Source organism: Pseudorca crassidens, chromosome 14 (assembly GCF_039906515.1).
Source record: "Pseudorca crassidens isolate mPseCra1 chromosome 14, mPseCra1.hap1, whole genome shotgun sequence".
NCBI classification, from domain to species: Eukaryota; Metazoa; Chordata; class Mammalia; order Artiodactyla; family Delphinidae; genus Pseudorca; species Pseudorca crassidens.
The window spans coordinates 6,887,222-6,901,883 of record NC_090309.1 but is presented as its reverse complement, the minus strand read 5'-3'; the positions used below and the strand labels follow the sequence as shown (position 1 = coordinate 6,901,883).

At 39.3% G+C, this 14,662-nt stretch overlaps 1 protein-coding gene across 2 annotated transcripts in view; it reads right to left on the bottom strand.

Annotated features, from left to right (window-relative positions):
• The window catches only part of LONRF2 (LON peptidase N-terminal domain and ring finger 2), a 96,765-nt gene that overhangs the window by 78,672 nt on the left and 3,431 nt on the right, over nt 1–14,662 (bottom strand). For both annotated transcript variants that reach the window (XM_067704165.1, XM_067704166.1), the window contains exon 2: nt 5,567–5,685. In XM_067704165.1, coding sequence (XP_067560266.1) covers nt 5,567–5,685 — 119 coding nt within the window. The remainder of the gene's footprint in view (nt 1–5,566; nt 5,686–14,662) is intronic.

The window sequence follows — 14,662 nt, the reverse complement described above, 5'->3', positions numbered from 1 at the left end:
TTCAGTGTGCTCTTTCATTTGGTTTGCTGGTATCTTGTCGAGAATTTGTGCATCTACATTCATTAGAGATAACTGGCCTATACTTTTCTTCTCTTGCAGTGGCCTTGTCTAGCTTCAGTATCGGGGTAATGCTAACCTCATAAAACGACGTTGGAAGTGCTCCATCCTCCCTCAATTTTTGGAAGAGTTTGGTGAGGACTGGCATTAATTCTTCTTTAAATTGATAGAATAGATTGATATCAATTTAGATTGATAGAATTCATCAGTGAAGCCACCTGGTTCTGGGATTTTCTGTTCTGGGAGATCTTCCATTACTGGTTCAATCCCCTTGATTGTTATTGGTCTGTCCAGATTTTCTAATTACTTCTTGATTCAAGACTTGGTAGGCTGTATGTTTCTAGGAATTTACCTATTTCTTCTAAATTATCTGATTTGTTGGTTTATAAATGTTCAAAGTAGTCACTGAACCTTTGTATTTTTGTGGTATCAAATGTCTTCTCTTTTACTCATAATTTTATTTATTTGAGTCATCTCTTTCTTCCCTAGTCTAGCTAAGGGTTTGTCAATTTTAACTTTTCAAGAAACCAAATCTTAGCTTTGTTCATCTTTTATGTTGTCCTTCTCGTCTCAATTTCATTTATTCCTGCTCTTTTTTACTTCCTTCTGCTAACTTAGTTTGTTCTTTAGGTTCTTGAGATTTAAGGCTGTTGTTTTATTTTTTTAAAGCATTAGTATCTATTTATTTGTTTATATTTATTTATTTTTGGCTGTGTTGGGTCTTAATTGCTGCATGCAGGCTTTCTCTAGTTGAGTGAGCGGGGGCTACTCTTCATTGCGGTGGCTTCTCTTGTTGAGGAGCATGGGCTCTAGGCACGAGGATTTCAGTAGTTGTGGCATGCAGGCTCAGTAGTTGTGGCTCTCAGGCTCTAGAGTGCAGGCTCAGCAGTCCTGGCGCACGGGCTTAGTTGCTCTGTGGCATGTGGGATCTTCCTGGACAAGGGCTCGAACCCGTGTCCCCTGCATTGGCAGGCGGATTCTTAACCACCGCGCCACCAAGGAAGTCCCTGAGATTGTTTATTTTAGATCTTACTTTTTTCTTAATGTAAAAGTTTATTGCTACAACTTCCTTGTTAGAACTGCTTTTGCTGCATCCCATACATTTTGGTATGCTGTGCTTCCACTTTGGTTCGTCTCTGGGTATTTTTCTATTTTCCTTTCGATTTCTTCTTTGGCTCAGTGGTTGCTCACAAGCCTGTTGTTTAATTCCTATGTATTTGTGACTTTTCTAGTTTCCTCCTATTTATGTATTTCTAGTTTCATACCATTGTGTCTGGAAAAGATACCGGATAAAATTCCAATCATCTTAAAATTATTAAGACTTGCTTTATGACCTAGCATATGATCTATCATGGAGAATGTTGTGTGCCCTTGAAAACATATATTTTGCTGCTGTTTGTTGGAATGTTCTGTATGTGTCTATTCGACTCATTTGATCCAGGAGTCCATGATTCCTTATTCAAGTTCAAGTCCATTATTTCCTTATTGATTTTCCATCTGCATGACCTGGCTTCAGGGGATCATCTAAACTCCCCTTCACCTAAAGTTGGCTGTGAGGGTACCAGCTGGGTAGGGGTGCACTGGCACCATCTCCATGCAGATCTGCCAGCTGAGTTCAACGCTGGCAAAGACCATGGGGACACTCAGCAGCTGAGACTGCCAGCATCCCATGGGTACCTGCAATGGCAGCGGCAGCTAGGGCTGCTGGGGTCCTCCTCTTCTTCTCTTCGATGTGTGGGGGGATGTTCCAGCTGAGGGGATCCCTCTGTGGTACCAGGCCTGAGGCACTTGCATTCAGAGCAGAGCAGGAGTCACAAGCTCAGTGGCAGGCAGAACTACCGTGGCCCCTGTGGCCTGGGACACAGGCTCACTTGCTGCGATGATGGAGTCAGTATCTGAGGTGCAAGTGTGTGTACATCACCCATGGAACCAGGGTCTGGGCCCCCCTGCAGTGATTTGTATTTAAGGGGGTCAAGAGGGTGCGCAAGATGCAGCAGCAGCAAAGCCCAGGGATAACAGGGCACAGAGGTGTCCCAGTTGAGGAGGAAGGGATGGAGCACAGAGCAACAGCTGCACAGTCTGGTGACAGAGAGTCAAAGTCCCAACTGAGGACCCAGGGGGCGGGGCACAGAGCAGCAGCTTCATGGTCCTGTGATGGCAGAGTAGCAGATGCACAGACCCTAACTCACTTAGGCCCCAGGGGGAAGGGCACAGCACAGAGGCAGCTCTGGTTCCCACAGGTGGTGAGGCCCTGTGGCACCCTAATCCTCGTGAGTGGGGCCCAGCAGCAACCTGGGTTCCTGAAAGCAGGTCTCACCACAGTGAGAGCTCCAGCACTGGGAAGGAGACCCTGGGGAAGGACCCTGGGCAGCTCCATCATCTGGGTTCAGGATTGGTGAAGGCTGTAAACGTCCTTGGAAGCAAAGGCTGCAGAGGTCCATGGTGGTGACAAGGATTGCTGAGGTCCTCCTGTTCTTCTTTCCCCATGGGGTGAAATCCCTCTGAGGGTATATTTCTACAGACTTTTCAGTCTGTATCTTTGCATTTAAAATTGACTCCTGTAGGCAGACACCATGTAGTTAGTTGGTCCTTGCTTTGGTCTATTTGTGGTGCACTTCATCACTTCCTTTATATTTGAGTTACAATTTACTGTTTTCCTTCAGACTTGAAAAATTCCTTTAGCATTTCTTGTAGTACACATCTGCTGGCAACAAAGACATGTTTCCTAAAAATGTCTTTATTTCAGCTTCATTTTAAAGATATATTTTTACTGGACATAGACCTTTGGTTGAAAGGTTTCTTCTTTGGGCACTTTGAATACGCTATTCCAATGTTAACTGGCTTCCACAGTTTCTGATGATATGTCATTAATGATCTTATTATTTTCCTGTATGTCGTTTTTCTCACTTCTGTCATTTTTCTCTCGGTGCATTCAAGAATTTCTTTTTGTCTTTGGATTACTGAGTGGCAGTCATTATGATGTGTCAGGGAGTGTATTTATTTGTATTTATTTTGCTTTGGGGTCAATAAGCTTCTTAGATCTGAAATTAATATTTTCTATTAAATTTGGAAAGCTTTCAGCCCTTATTTCTTCAAAAATTTTTCTGCCATTTTCTAGCTTCTCCTTCTGGGATTCCAATTACACATATGTTGTACCATATGTTTCTAAGATTCATTTTTCTTTAAACTTTTTTGTTTCTGTTCTTTGGATTGTGTAATTTCTATTGCTCTATCCTCAGTTTCACAGATTATTTTGCTGTGTGTAATGTGCTATTGAGCTTATATAGCAATCTTTTATTTCAGCATTTGTATTTTTCAGCTCTAGTATTTCCATTTTTTATAGTTTCAATTTCTCCCTTGGGACTGTCTATTAATTCCAAGACACCACACTTTCCTTCAATTCTTTGGACATAATTTCATTTAATTCTCTAAACTTACTTATAATAGCTGCTTTGAAGTCTTTCTCTGCTAAATGCAACTTCTGGGCCCACAGGAAGACAATTTTTATTGACTATCTTCTATCCCGAGTAAAGGTCAACAATTCCTCTTCCTCTGCATGTCTAGTATTTTTGGTTAACACTGGATATTTTACATAACATGTTGTATCAACTCTGCATTTTGTTGTATTCGTCTGAGGATTACCGGGTTTTGTTTTAGGAGGCAGTTAACTTTCCTGGATTCAGCTGCATCAACTTATCACTTGCTGGGTTATATTTCTGAATATGGACAAATGATTTGCTAGTACTGGCCCATCTCTATTTGCACCAAAAGCTTGGACTCAGTATCAGCCATGGCTGCTTGCTTGAAAGGATGGCTTTGCTTGGGTAAAACACCTGCTGGACCAGCCCCGCCTGAAGCTTCCATCTCATCTTAACCACAGTTGACCGACTTATCCTCCCTCCAGTCCTCTGAACGCATCTTCCAATGGCACTTCCTCTAGCTGCAATGGTAACCTGGAAATGAACTTCTGTCCTTTACTATCTTAAAGTAATTATCAAGGCTGCACTTCTGCTGGAGCTGTTCTTCACTAGACATATATCAACAACTGAGATTCACAGATTTACAATAAACCCTGAAAATAAAACCAAAATCCCAAAGGCTAGAGATCCATTTGCTGCCTCCCTGACATGTAACTTTGTAGTAATTAAGTCTGTCTTTTGTCAGAGACACACTGCCAGGTTGTCAGCACAAAGATCAATACCGTGGAGAAGAATCTAGCTTCAAAGGGCAACATAGGTCTACTGTCAATCAGAAATACTAGACTTGTAATTCACAGTCCTTAAGGCTCAATCACTACTGATAGAAATTACCTCAGAAGAATAAAAGATCAAGGGATCAGAGAAAAAGTATCAGAAATACGAGTAGGGAATGTATTTAGTGAAGCAAACAAGCAGCAAAATGAATTTCCGGGCTTGGTCCAACGAACGTTGGCTTCCCATTCTTGGACTCATCCCCACACCCATCTTAATACTCAATCTAATATGAAAACATTTTGTTTTAAAGGATGACTGGTTGGATGAATGGATGGAAGGAAGAAAGGAAGAGCAAGCTACATCCATCCTGTCTATTAACCTGGGTTAATGTTTCTTCAGTGTTTCTAAAACAAAGATGATTAAAAAGCAATACAGCAGGAGAAAAAAGTATTTTTATTAGATAATAGAGAATGCTATAGGCATTAATCTCATCACAAGTTCTTTAAAACTTTAAAATCTCTTAAGGGGTTTAAAATTCAAAAATTCACGAAAAAAAGTTACAACTTTTATTCTTTGACTCCTTAAAGACCTCAAGGACAACTTAAGCTACTGTTATTAGGTTAGCAAACCTTATTTCGTGTCACTAGAGGAAGTAATATCAGACCTTTCCAACCAAGACACAGAGATTAAAATTATTACAAAATAAATACATACAAAACATTCACCCTTTTACTAACACCATTTATATGCACCATGCATATTAGGGCCCAACTGCTAATCACTATTATTATGATTATAATAATAATATAGTATCTTCCTACTTAAACTATAATTTTAAACATTTCTTCTTTATTCACCAATTCATAAAATTCTATTAGTTTGTTTATATATTTGTTCAGTGCCTAAGGCATATTATTCAGCTAATCATCTACTAATAGTAATCTAAATTAGTGTTTCCTATCCAGATCCAGTTGGAAACTTGGTCTTTTAAACTGAATTGGTTTATTATGAAGTGGATTGCTACATTTAGACTATCTACAATTTGAGGGAAATGTACTCTGTCCGTAGGTACTAATCACAACGATCTTACTTTATTCTTCAGAAAATCCCATACACAGGTAACTATGTTCAATATCCTGTGACAAACCATAATGGAAAAGAATATGAAAAAGAATGTATATACGCGTAACTGAATCACTTTGCTGGATGGCAGAAATTACCACAACGCTGTAAATCAACTATACTTCAATAGAATTTTTAAAAATCCCATAAATTTACATTTATTATCTCCAAAGCCAACCTATACAAACAAATACCTTAGGCAGGAGAGGTTCATTCTGACAAACTGCACTGGCGTCCTGCAGAGCCTGTTCATAGTTCTTCATGGATAAATACAACTCTGCTCGCAGCAGCAATAACGAATTATCACCAGGAGCTGAAAGGCATGAGGAATGGAAATAAATTAAACTGACTGCATTTTTTAAAAATGATCTTTAAGTCATTAAAAATATTAAATTAGAAAACAAACATAAAGGTAAAATAAACAACACCCCCTCTAATCATAGGTAGAGTTTCGTAGTTTGGTAAGTATATTTTACATAGCTTTTCTCAGGAAATCAGAAAGAGAATGAGTAAGGTCTCAAAATGCACCAGGAAAAACAGACTGCTACACACACACTAGCTGCGGCATCATCTCTATTGAGTAGATGCTGAACCATCTTAATGTCATAACTAGGTATTTAAAAAGAAAAGATTTAGAATAATTTTCTTGAAAGTACACAAGGAAATTCACGCTTAAAGACAGAAAAGTAAAACATGATTTGTTTTTCTATGCAACTGAGCGGGTGCAGATTCGTACCCATGATACGTTCAGGTAAGTGGGAAAAGAAGGGAAAACAAGTCTTCCTTTTCCCTAGATTCTTCAAACGGAAGAGATCTTGAGAATTGCAGTGCTCATATGCTACTAAGGACCTAAGAACAGCTTACAGAGAAGCTAACAGTGCTCTCACTGTGAAGTGATGACAGCGTATGAAGTTGTTGATTAGGCAGGGTACCATGGAAACGTGACAAAGCCGGAGCTCAAGAAAGCAGAACCATCATGGCCGTGTTTCTAGGCCGCTGGACAGAGTTCACTCTACCCATACTCACTGTAGTCTTTGAAATAGGGCTGAAGGGTGCATTTTAGTTCATCGATAAAATTCTGGGCGCCTAAAATGTGTTCTCATCTCTCCACTTAAGACGCATTTTTGACCTGCTCCAAATCCTTGATCTTGAGCTTTTTCTCAAAGTAACCACTTGGTACTTTCCAAAGCCTACCACATCTCCTCTCTGTTTACAGAGTTAACTGGTCAAAGGTGCAGGCAAGGCATGGGGAGCAGGTATTAATTATGTTACTGCTACAAATGTATAATATAGAGAAGGTATGACAAGGAAACAAGTGGGAAAAGGGAAAAGTAACAGCAGGAATGGAGGAGCCAAACAAGAAAAGCTGAATTTTTTAAAAAGACACTGACAGGCTGGAGCAGAGATTAACAACTTTTTCTGTAAAAGGCCAGACATTAAATATTTTAGGCTTTGCAGGGAAAGAGGTCAACTTGAGGGTATTATGCAGGTATTTGTACAACAAGAGAGAAGACAAATATTTACACCTTTTTTATTGACAAACTGCAAAACATAGTAATTTAGTTCTTTTTTTGTAGTATAGGTCTACTAATTAGAAAAATGGAATTCTCTTAGAGAAGACAACATTTTCCTCAATTCAGGTTCAAAGTTAGTGTTCCTGTCATCAAAATTGATTGAAAATGTTCACCTATTGATCTGTAACAAGATTTTACATATTCACCTTTGAAAAGGCACACAGGTACTATGGAATACTGATGTGAACCCACACGCATATAATTTTAACTGGAGCATTTCACTGCCTGGAAAGTGTTTATAGAATTCTATTAGATTCTTTTTTTTTTTCTTTCTGGTATGCGGGCCTCTCACTGTTGTGGCCTCTCCCGTTGCGGAGCACAGGCTCCGGACGCGCAGGCTCAGCGGCCATGGCTCACGGGCCCAGCCGCTCCGCGGCATGTGGGATCTTCCCGGACCGGGGCACGAACCCGCGTCCCCCGCATCGGCAGGCGGACTCTCAACCACTGCGCCACCAGGGAAGCCTCTATTAGATTCTTCTCATGATATCTGCCCCTTTAGTATGTCAATATACACTAAATATAATCGCAGATTAATCATTTTCAACTGAATATTAGATGAAAGTGCCTCAGTTGCATGGTTGAATGCATTTTGAAATACAGAAATCTTCTTTGGAGACTTTTGGAAATCTAAAACAAACAAAACAAAACCGCTGCTGGAAGTACAGTGTGAGCTTGGGAAACATACCTACGAAGGCATTAAAACAAGCGAGTATTAAATTTCATAGAATGCTCTTTCAGCATCTATTACATGCAGTATATCTCCTCCCTGTTATTACAGTGAACCACGTTGAAAGATTTGTCTAACGTTGAATTATCCTTACATTCCTTGGATAAGCCCTCCTTCCTGACCTTAACTCTTATTACACTGCTGGATTCAAAATATTACTAAGAAGTTTAATTAAGGTTTGCGCATCTATGTACACGTCAGACCAGTCTATAAATTTTTTTCCCGTGCAAGCTTTACCTGATAACAGTAACAAGATTATTCTAACCCTACAAAATGAGATGGAAATCCTTCCAAAATTTTTTATGAGCTATCGATAAAATAAGATGGGAGTTAATCTTCCTTGAAAGTTTGTTAGATCTTGCTTGACAGTAGTGCCTCTGTTCAGAAGAAAATCCCTGAGTTCAATTTCTTTAATGGTTTTTGGTCCATATCAGTATTTTACTTCTTCCTGGATCAATTCTGGTAATTTATAGTTCCCTTAAAATTGTTCTTTTCCTATTGATTTTAAGATCTGTTGTATTTATATCTGCAGTTATACTTTCCTTCATTCCTGATGCTGCTTGTGCTTCGCATTTGTCTTCATCGCACTTGCCAAACGTGTCTGTTTTACCAGGTTTATAATAAACCAGCTTCTCACTTGTTAACCGGCTCAATTTTTCCTATTTCACTAATTTTTCTGTTTTTTCACTATTTTGTTGCTTTTACTTTGTGTTAGCTCAATTGATGAGTGAAAAACACATTTCATTTACATTTATTTTTAATCTTTTTCTAATGCGTTTAAGCCTCCACTCCTCAGATTCTGAAGGCTGCTTTTACAGAAGTCCGAGGGCAATAAAATTCACTTCCCATCTAGACGTTGAATGAATCAAACCATTTTTTTTGCTGGCTTCTAGCATTTGACAACCCATTTATGAAGCCAGCACTTCATAATTTAACCTATTAAAACATTTAAAATAGATCTCAACACATTTTCTAAGCATCAAGCCTTAAGCTTAATAATACTCAGAATTTATTGAGGAATCGCTCAAAAATGAATGGAAGAAGAGAAACAATTTAAAATGTTTTGTGTAGAGAAGGTAAATGGAAGAAAAATGTTTCCTCCAAAAAAACTAACACAAAATTTCAGAGAGTTTACCAATTAACCCCTGTACAGGCAAAAGATTCAGAAGAGGACAGCCTGAGAACAGGCTTTGTGAGAAGAGAAGAGAGATTGTAGTTTGTGTTTAGGGCTGATCAAAGGCTGTTCTCCTCCAATTGCCACCCAGGGCCACTGTGGTGCTGGGAGCTGGGGTTACTGCTGGACAGTCTGTCCAGTGAGTGGGCAGTGGAGAGAAGTAGAGACCTATACAAGTGCTACTTTAAAAGGGTTGAATGAAGTGACACAAAGCAATGACAACTGGGTAGTGTTCCCAATGAATAGAAGGAATGAATAGCAATCTCCTCATAGGTTATTTGTTCAAACTAATGTAGGACTTACAAAGTCAAGTCCATAAATCTTGAGTGTACATCTTGAACTTTACATATGTTACACCCATGTAATCACCACCACGGTCATTTCCAGGATCTACGAAGGTTCCCTTGGGCACTTTCCCAGTTAGGACACCTCTCCAAAGGGTCACCACCAGTCTGACGTCTATCACTACAGATTACTTTAGGCTATTTTTGAATTTCTTATACATGGAGTTATATAAATGGAATGGACCCTTGTATCTTTCACTCAGTATCATTCTGTGAGATTCATCCATATTATTGTAGGTCTCAGTGGTCTTTTTAAAAAATAAACTTTTGTGTAATATTATTTTGTGCATTTTACACAAAATACTCTGAATTGATTTACTTACTCTACTGGAGGGCTGTTTCTCAAATGTTTCTGGCACATATAAATAAAGCTGACACATTCTTGCATGTGTCTCCTGGTGGACATGACATTCATTGCTATTGGTATATACTCAGAAGTGGAAACACTGTGTCAGAGGTTGTATATATGCTTAGCTTTAGTAGGTACTCCCAAACATTTAACCTCTACCAAGTGACATTTCCACCAGCAACATAAGAGTTCTAATTCCTTCAAATACTTGCCCAAACTATGTAAATGTTTAACCATGTAAATGGTTAAACTTTCATTTTAACCATTCTGGCGGGTATGTAGTAAGATCTTATTTTAGTTTCAATTTGCATTTGATCACCAATTATGTTGGGCACCCTTTCATATGTTTATTGCCCTTTTGAGACCTACTTTTGTAAAGCATCTGTTGAAGTCTTTGCCTATTTTTTGGACAGACTTCGTTTTTGAACCATAGGCATTCTATCAATATTCTGGACTTGCATTCTCAGTAAGACACATATTACATATACACACCACCTTTTCACTCTTTTAGGGGGTCTCTAAGGAACAAAAAGTTCTTCATTTTAATCAAATCAAATTTATTTTTTCTTTTATCATCCTTTTAGTGTCTTATTCAAGAAGAAATTGCCTGTCCCAAGTTCATATTCTCCTATGATTTCTTTTAGAAATTTAATTGTAATTTCAATGTATGAGGTAAGTGTCCAGGTTCATTTTTTTCCCTATGAATAAGCAACTGACTCAGACTATTTAAAATACTTCTTTCCCCAGTGAATTCCACTGGCATCTTTGTAGTAAACCAAGTGTCAGTTTCTGTGTGTCTATCCTTGGGCCAATACAACTCTTAATCACTGCAACATTATGGTACGTCTTGATACTTTATAAACTCTCCAGCTCTGTTATTTTTCTTCAATACTGCCTTGGTCATTCATCAATTTCCACCAAAACCATTGGCTGAGACTTTGAAATTGCATTGAGTCTACAGTTCCATCTGTAGAGTACAGATATCTTATTGATACCCAGACTTGCAAGTCATGAAAATAAAATCTTTCCATTTATTTAAGTCCACTTTAATTTCCCCCAGAAATGTTTTGTATTTTCAGTGTAGAGGTTGTGAACATCCTTCAGATATTTCAGGATTTATTCCAAGAAATTTTTTGTTCAGTGGGTTGTTTTCAAATTCTGTTTTCTATTTGTTCTTTACTAAGTATTTATAATTATCATTGGTCTTTCTATATTGACCCAATATTCAACACTCTTGATAATTCACTTATAATTTATAATAGTCCAAATATTATTCTGGAGTCTCTAGGTACTCCCACACATGATCTACAAATAATAACTGTTTTATTTTTCCAGTTTTGATGCTCTTTTATTTTCTCCTCATTACACTCACTAGAATCTTTAGTACAATGTTGAGTGGCAGTGATGACAGTGAACAACCCTAGTGAATGGGGAAATATTCAATATTTAATTAGGATGGTTTCTACAGATACTCTTTAACATATTAAGAATGTTCCCTTTTATTCCTAGTTTCCTGAGATTTTAACAGACATACGATTTTTCTCCTTTATTCTGTACACGTGGTTGATTTACAATGAACAAAGTAACATTCTACTTGATCATGATGTATTGTTCTTTAAGTTTATTACTAGATTCAATTTGCTAATATTTTGTTTAGGATTTTTGTACCAATGCTCATAAGAAATATCGGACAGTATTTTTCCTTTCCTACAACTGACGTTTGTGCTCACCTTTCTTTCCTCCTTTCTACTTCCTTGGGATTCGATTTGCTTTTCTTCCTCTAGTATCTTGAAATAGAAGCCTGGAGATCACTGATTTTCAACTTTCCTTTTGTAGTAGAGACATTTAAAGCAACAAGTTTCCCTCTAAGCATTGTTGCAATGACATCCCATAGTTTTACATACAGGCATACATGAGCGAGATTGTGGGTTCAGTTCCAGACCATCACAATAAAGCAAGTCACACATTTTTTTGGTTTCCAGAGCACATAAAAGTTTTGTTTACACTATATTATAGTCTATCAAGTGTGCAATAGTAGTATATCTAAAAAAAAATGTGTATACCTTAATTTAAAAATACTTTACTGTTGGGCTTCCCTGGTGGCGCAGTGGTTGAGAGTCCGCCTGCCGATGCAGGGGACACAGGTTCGTGCTCCGGTCCAGGAAGATCCCATATGCCGCGGAGCGGCTGGGCCCGTGAGCCGTGGCCGCTGAGCCTGCACGTCCGGAGCCTGTGCTCCACAACGGGAGAGGCCACAACAGTGAGAGGTCCGCGTCCCGCAAAATAAAAAAAAAAAACAACTTTACTGTTAAAAAACATGCTAACCATCAACTGAGCCTCAAGCAAGCCATCATCTTTTCGCTGGTGGAGGGTCTTGCCTTGATGCTGATGGCTGCTGGCTGATGAGGGTGGTGGCTGCTGGAAGTTGAGGTGTCTGTGGCAGTTTCTTAAAATGAAACAATGAAGCATATGCCACAGTGACTGACTCCTCCTTGCATAAGCAATTTCTCAGTAGCATGCACTGCTGTTTCACAGCATTTTACCCACGGCAGAATGTCTTTCAAAACTGGCATCAATCTTCTCAAACCCTGCTGCTGCTTCATAAACTAAGTTTACATAATAGTCTAAGTCCTCTGTTATCGTTTCAACAATCTTCACGGCATCTTCACCAGTAGATTCCATATCAAGAAATCACTTTTCTTTTTTTTTTTTTTTTTTTGCAGTACGTGGGCCTCTCTCACTGTTGTGGCCTCTCCCGTTGCGGAGCACAGGCTCCAGACGCGCAGGCTCAGCGGCCATGGCTCACGGGCCCAGCCGCTCCGCGGCACGTGGGATCTTCCCAGACCGGGGCACGAACCCGTGTCCCCTGCATCGGCAGGCGGACTCTCAACCACTGCGCCACCAGGGAAGCCCAAGAAATCACCTTCTTTGCTCATCCTTAAGAAGCAACTCACCTACTAGTTTTATCCTGAGATGGCAGGAATTCAGTCACATCTTCTGGTTCCACTTCTAATTCTAGTTCTCTTGCTGTCTCCACCACATCTGCAGTGACTTCCTCCATGAAGTCTTGAACCCCTCAAAGTCATCCATGAGGGTTGGAGTCAACTTCTTCCAAACTCCTGTGAATGTTGACATTTGTACCTCTTCTCATGAATCACGAATGTTCTTAACAGCACCTAGAATCATGCGTCCTTTCCAGAAGATTTTCAATTTCCTTTGCCCAGATCCACCTGAGGAGTCACTTTATCTGGCAGCTATAGCCTTACGAAATGTATTTCTTCAATAGTAAGACTTGAAAGTTGAAATTACTCCTTGATCCTTGGGCTGCAGAATGGGTATTGTGTTAGCTGGCATGAAAACAACATTAATCTCTTTGTACATCTCCATCAGAGCTCTTGGGTGACCAGGTGCATTGTCAATGAGCAGTAATAGTTTGAAAGGAATCTTTTTTCTGAGCAGCAGGTACCCACAGTAGGCTTAAGATATTCAGTAAACCATGTTGTAAACAGATGTGTTGTCGTCCAGAGTTTGTTGTTTCACTTACAGACCACAGGCAGAGTAAATGTAGCATAATTCTTAAGGGCCCTAGGATTTTCAGAATGGTAAAGGAGCACTGGATTCAACTTAAAATCCCCAGCTGCATTAGCCCATAAAAAGAGGGGCAGCCAGTCCTTTAAAGCTTTGAAGACAGGCATTGACTTCTCCTCTCTAGCTATGAAAGTCCTAAATGGCACCTCCTTCTAGTAGAAGGGTACTTCGTCTACATTGAAAATCTGTTGTTTGGTGTAGCCATCTTCATTAATGATCTTGGCTAGACCTTCTGGATAACTTGCTACAGCTTCTACATCAACACTTCACCTTGCACTTTTATGTTATGGAGACAGCTTCTTTCCTTAAACCTCATGCACCAAACTCTGCTAGCTTCAGAGTTTTCTTCTGCAGCTTCCTTACCTCTCAATCTTCATAGAATTAAAGAGAGTTAGGGCCTTGCTCTCGATTAGGCTTTGGCTTTAGGCAATGTTGAGGCTGGTGTGCTCTATCCAGACCACTATAACGCTCTGCATATCAGCAATAAGGCTGTTTCACTTTATCATTCATGTGTTCACTGTAGTAGCTCTTTTAATAACCTTCAAGAACTCTTCCTTTGCATTCACAGCTTGGCTAGGTGTTTGGCACAAGAGGCCAAGCTTTTGCCCTGTCTCAGCTTTCAACATGCTTTCCTCATTAAGCTTAAATATTTCTAGCTTCTGATTTAAAGTGAGATGCATGACTCTTCCTTTCACTTGAACACTTAGAGGCCATTTTAGGGTTCTTAATTGGCCTAATTTCAATACTGTTATGTGTCAGAGAACAGGAAGTCCCGAGGAGAGGGAAAGAGTTTGAAATAATCAATATTCTCTTATATTTTTTCATGTATTTACTCTGTCTAGTGATCTTCATTCCTTCCTTTAGTTCCATGCTACCATCTGCACCATTTTCCTTTAACCTGAAGAATTCCGCTCAGTACTTCACGCAACTGTAATGGCAGTAAAAGTCCTTCCTATTATTTACCTGCATTTAAGCATCTTAATTTTGCCTTCATTTCTGACAGATATTTTTCATTGGGGTAAAGAATGCCAGGTAGGTTTTTCTTTCCCCTCTTTCATCACTTTCAAGATGTTACTCCATTATCTTCTAGTTTTAATAATTTTGTTGAAAAGTCAGCTCTCAGTCTTATTCTGGCTCCTTTCAAGGAAATATATCCTGCCTTCTCTAAGTGCTTTTAAATGTCTCTTTATGTTTGATTTTCAGTAACTGGGCTGTAAGATACTTAGATACGTTTTGTTTGTTGTGTGAAGTGAATGCTTGTGTTTATCCTGTTGGGCTTACTGAGCCTCTTGGTTCAGTGACTTAAAGTTTCCCATCAGATCTAGAAAATTCTCAGCCATTTTTCCTTCAAATATTTCACTTGCCCCTTCTCCCTCTCTCCTCTTCGGGGGCTCGTATTAAACAGATTTTAGAACTTTTCTCTGTGTCCCCCATTTCTCTTATGCTCTGTTTTTTTCCTCTGTGATTCAGCTTGGATATTGTCTATTGGCTTGTTCCTGAGTGTTCCCATCCTGATTTCGGATGTGTCCAGCCT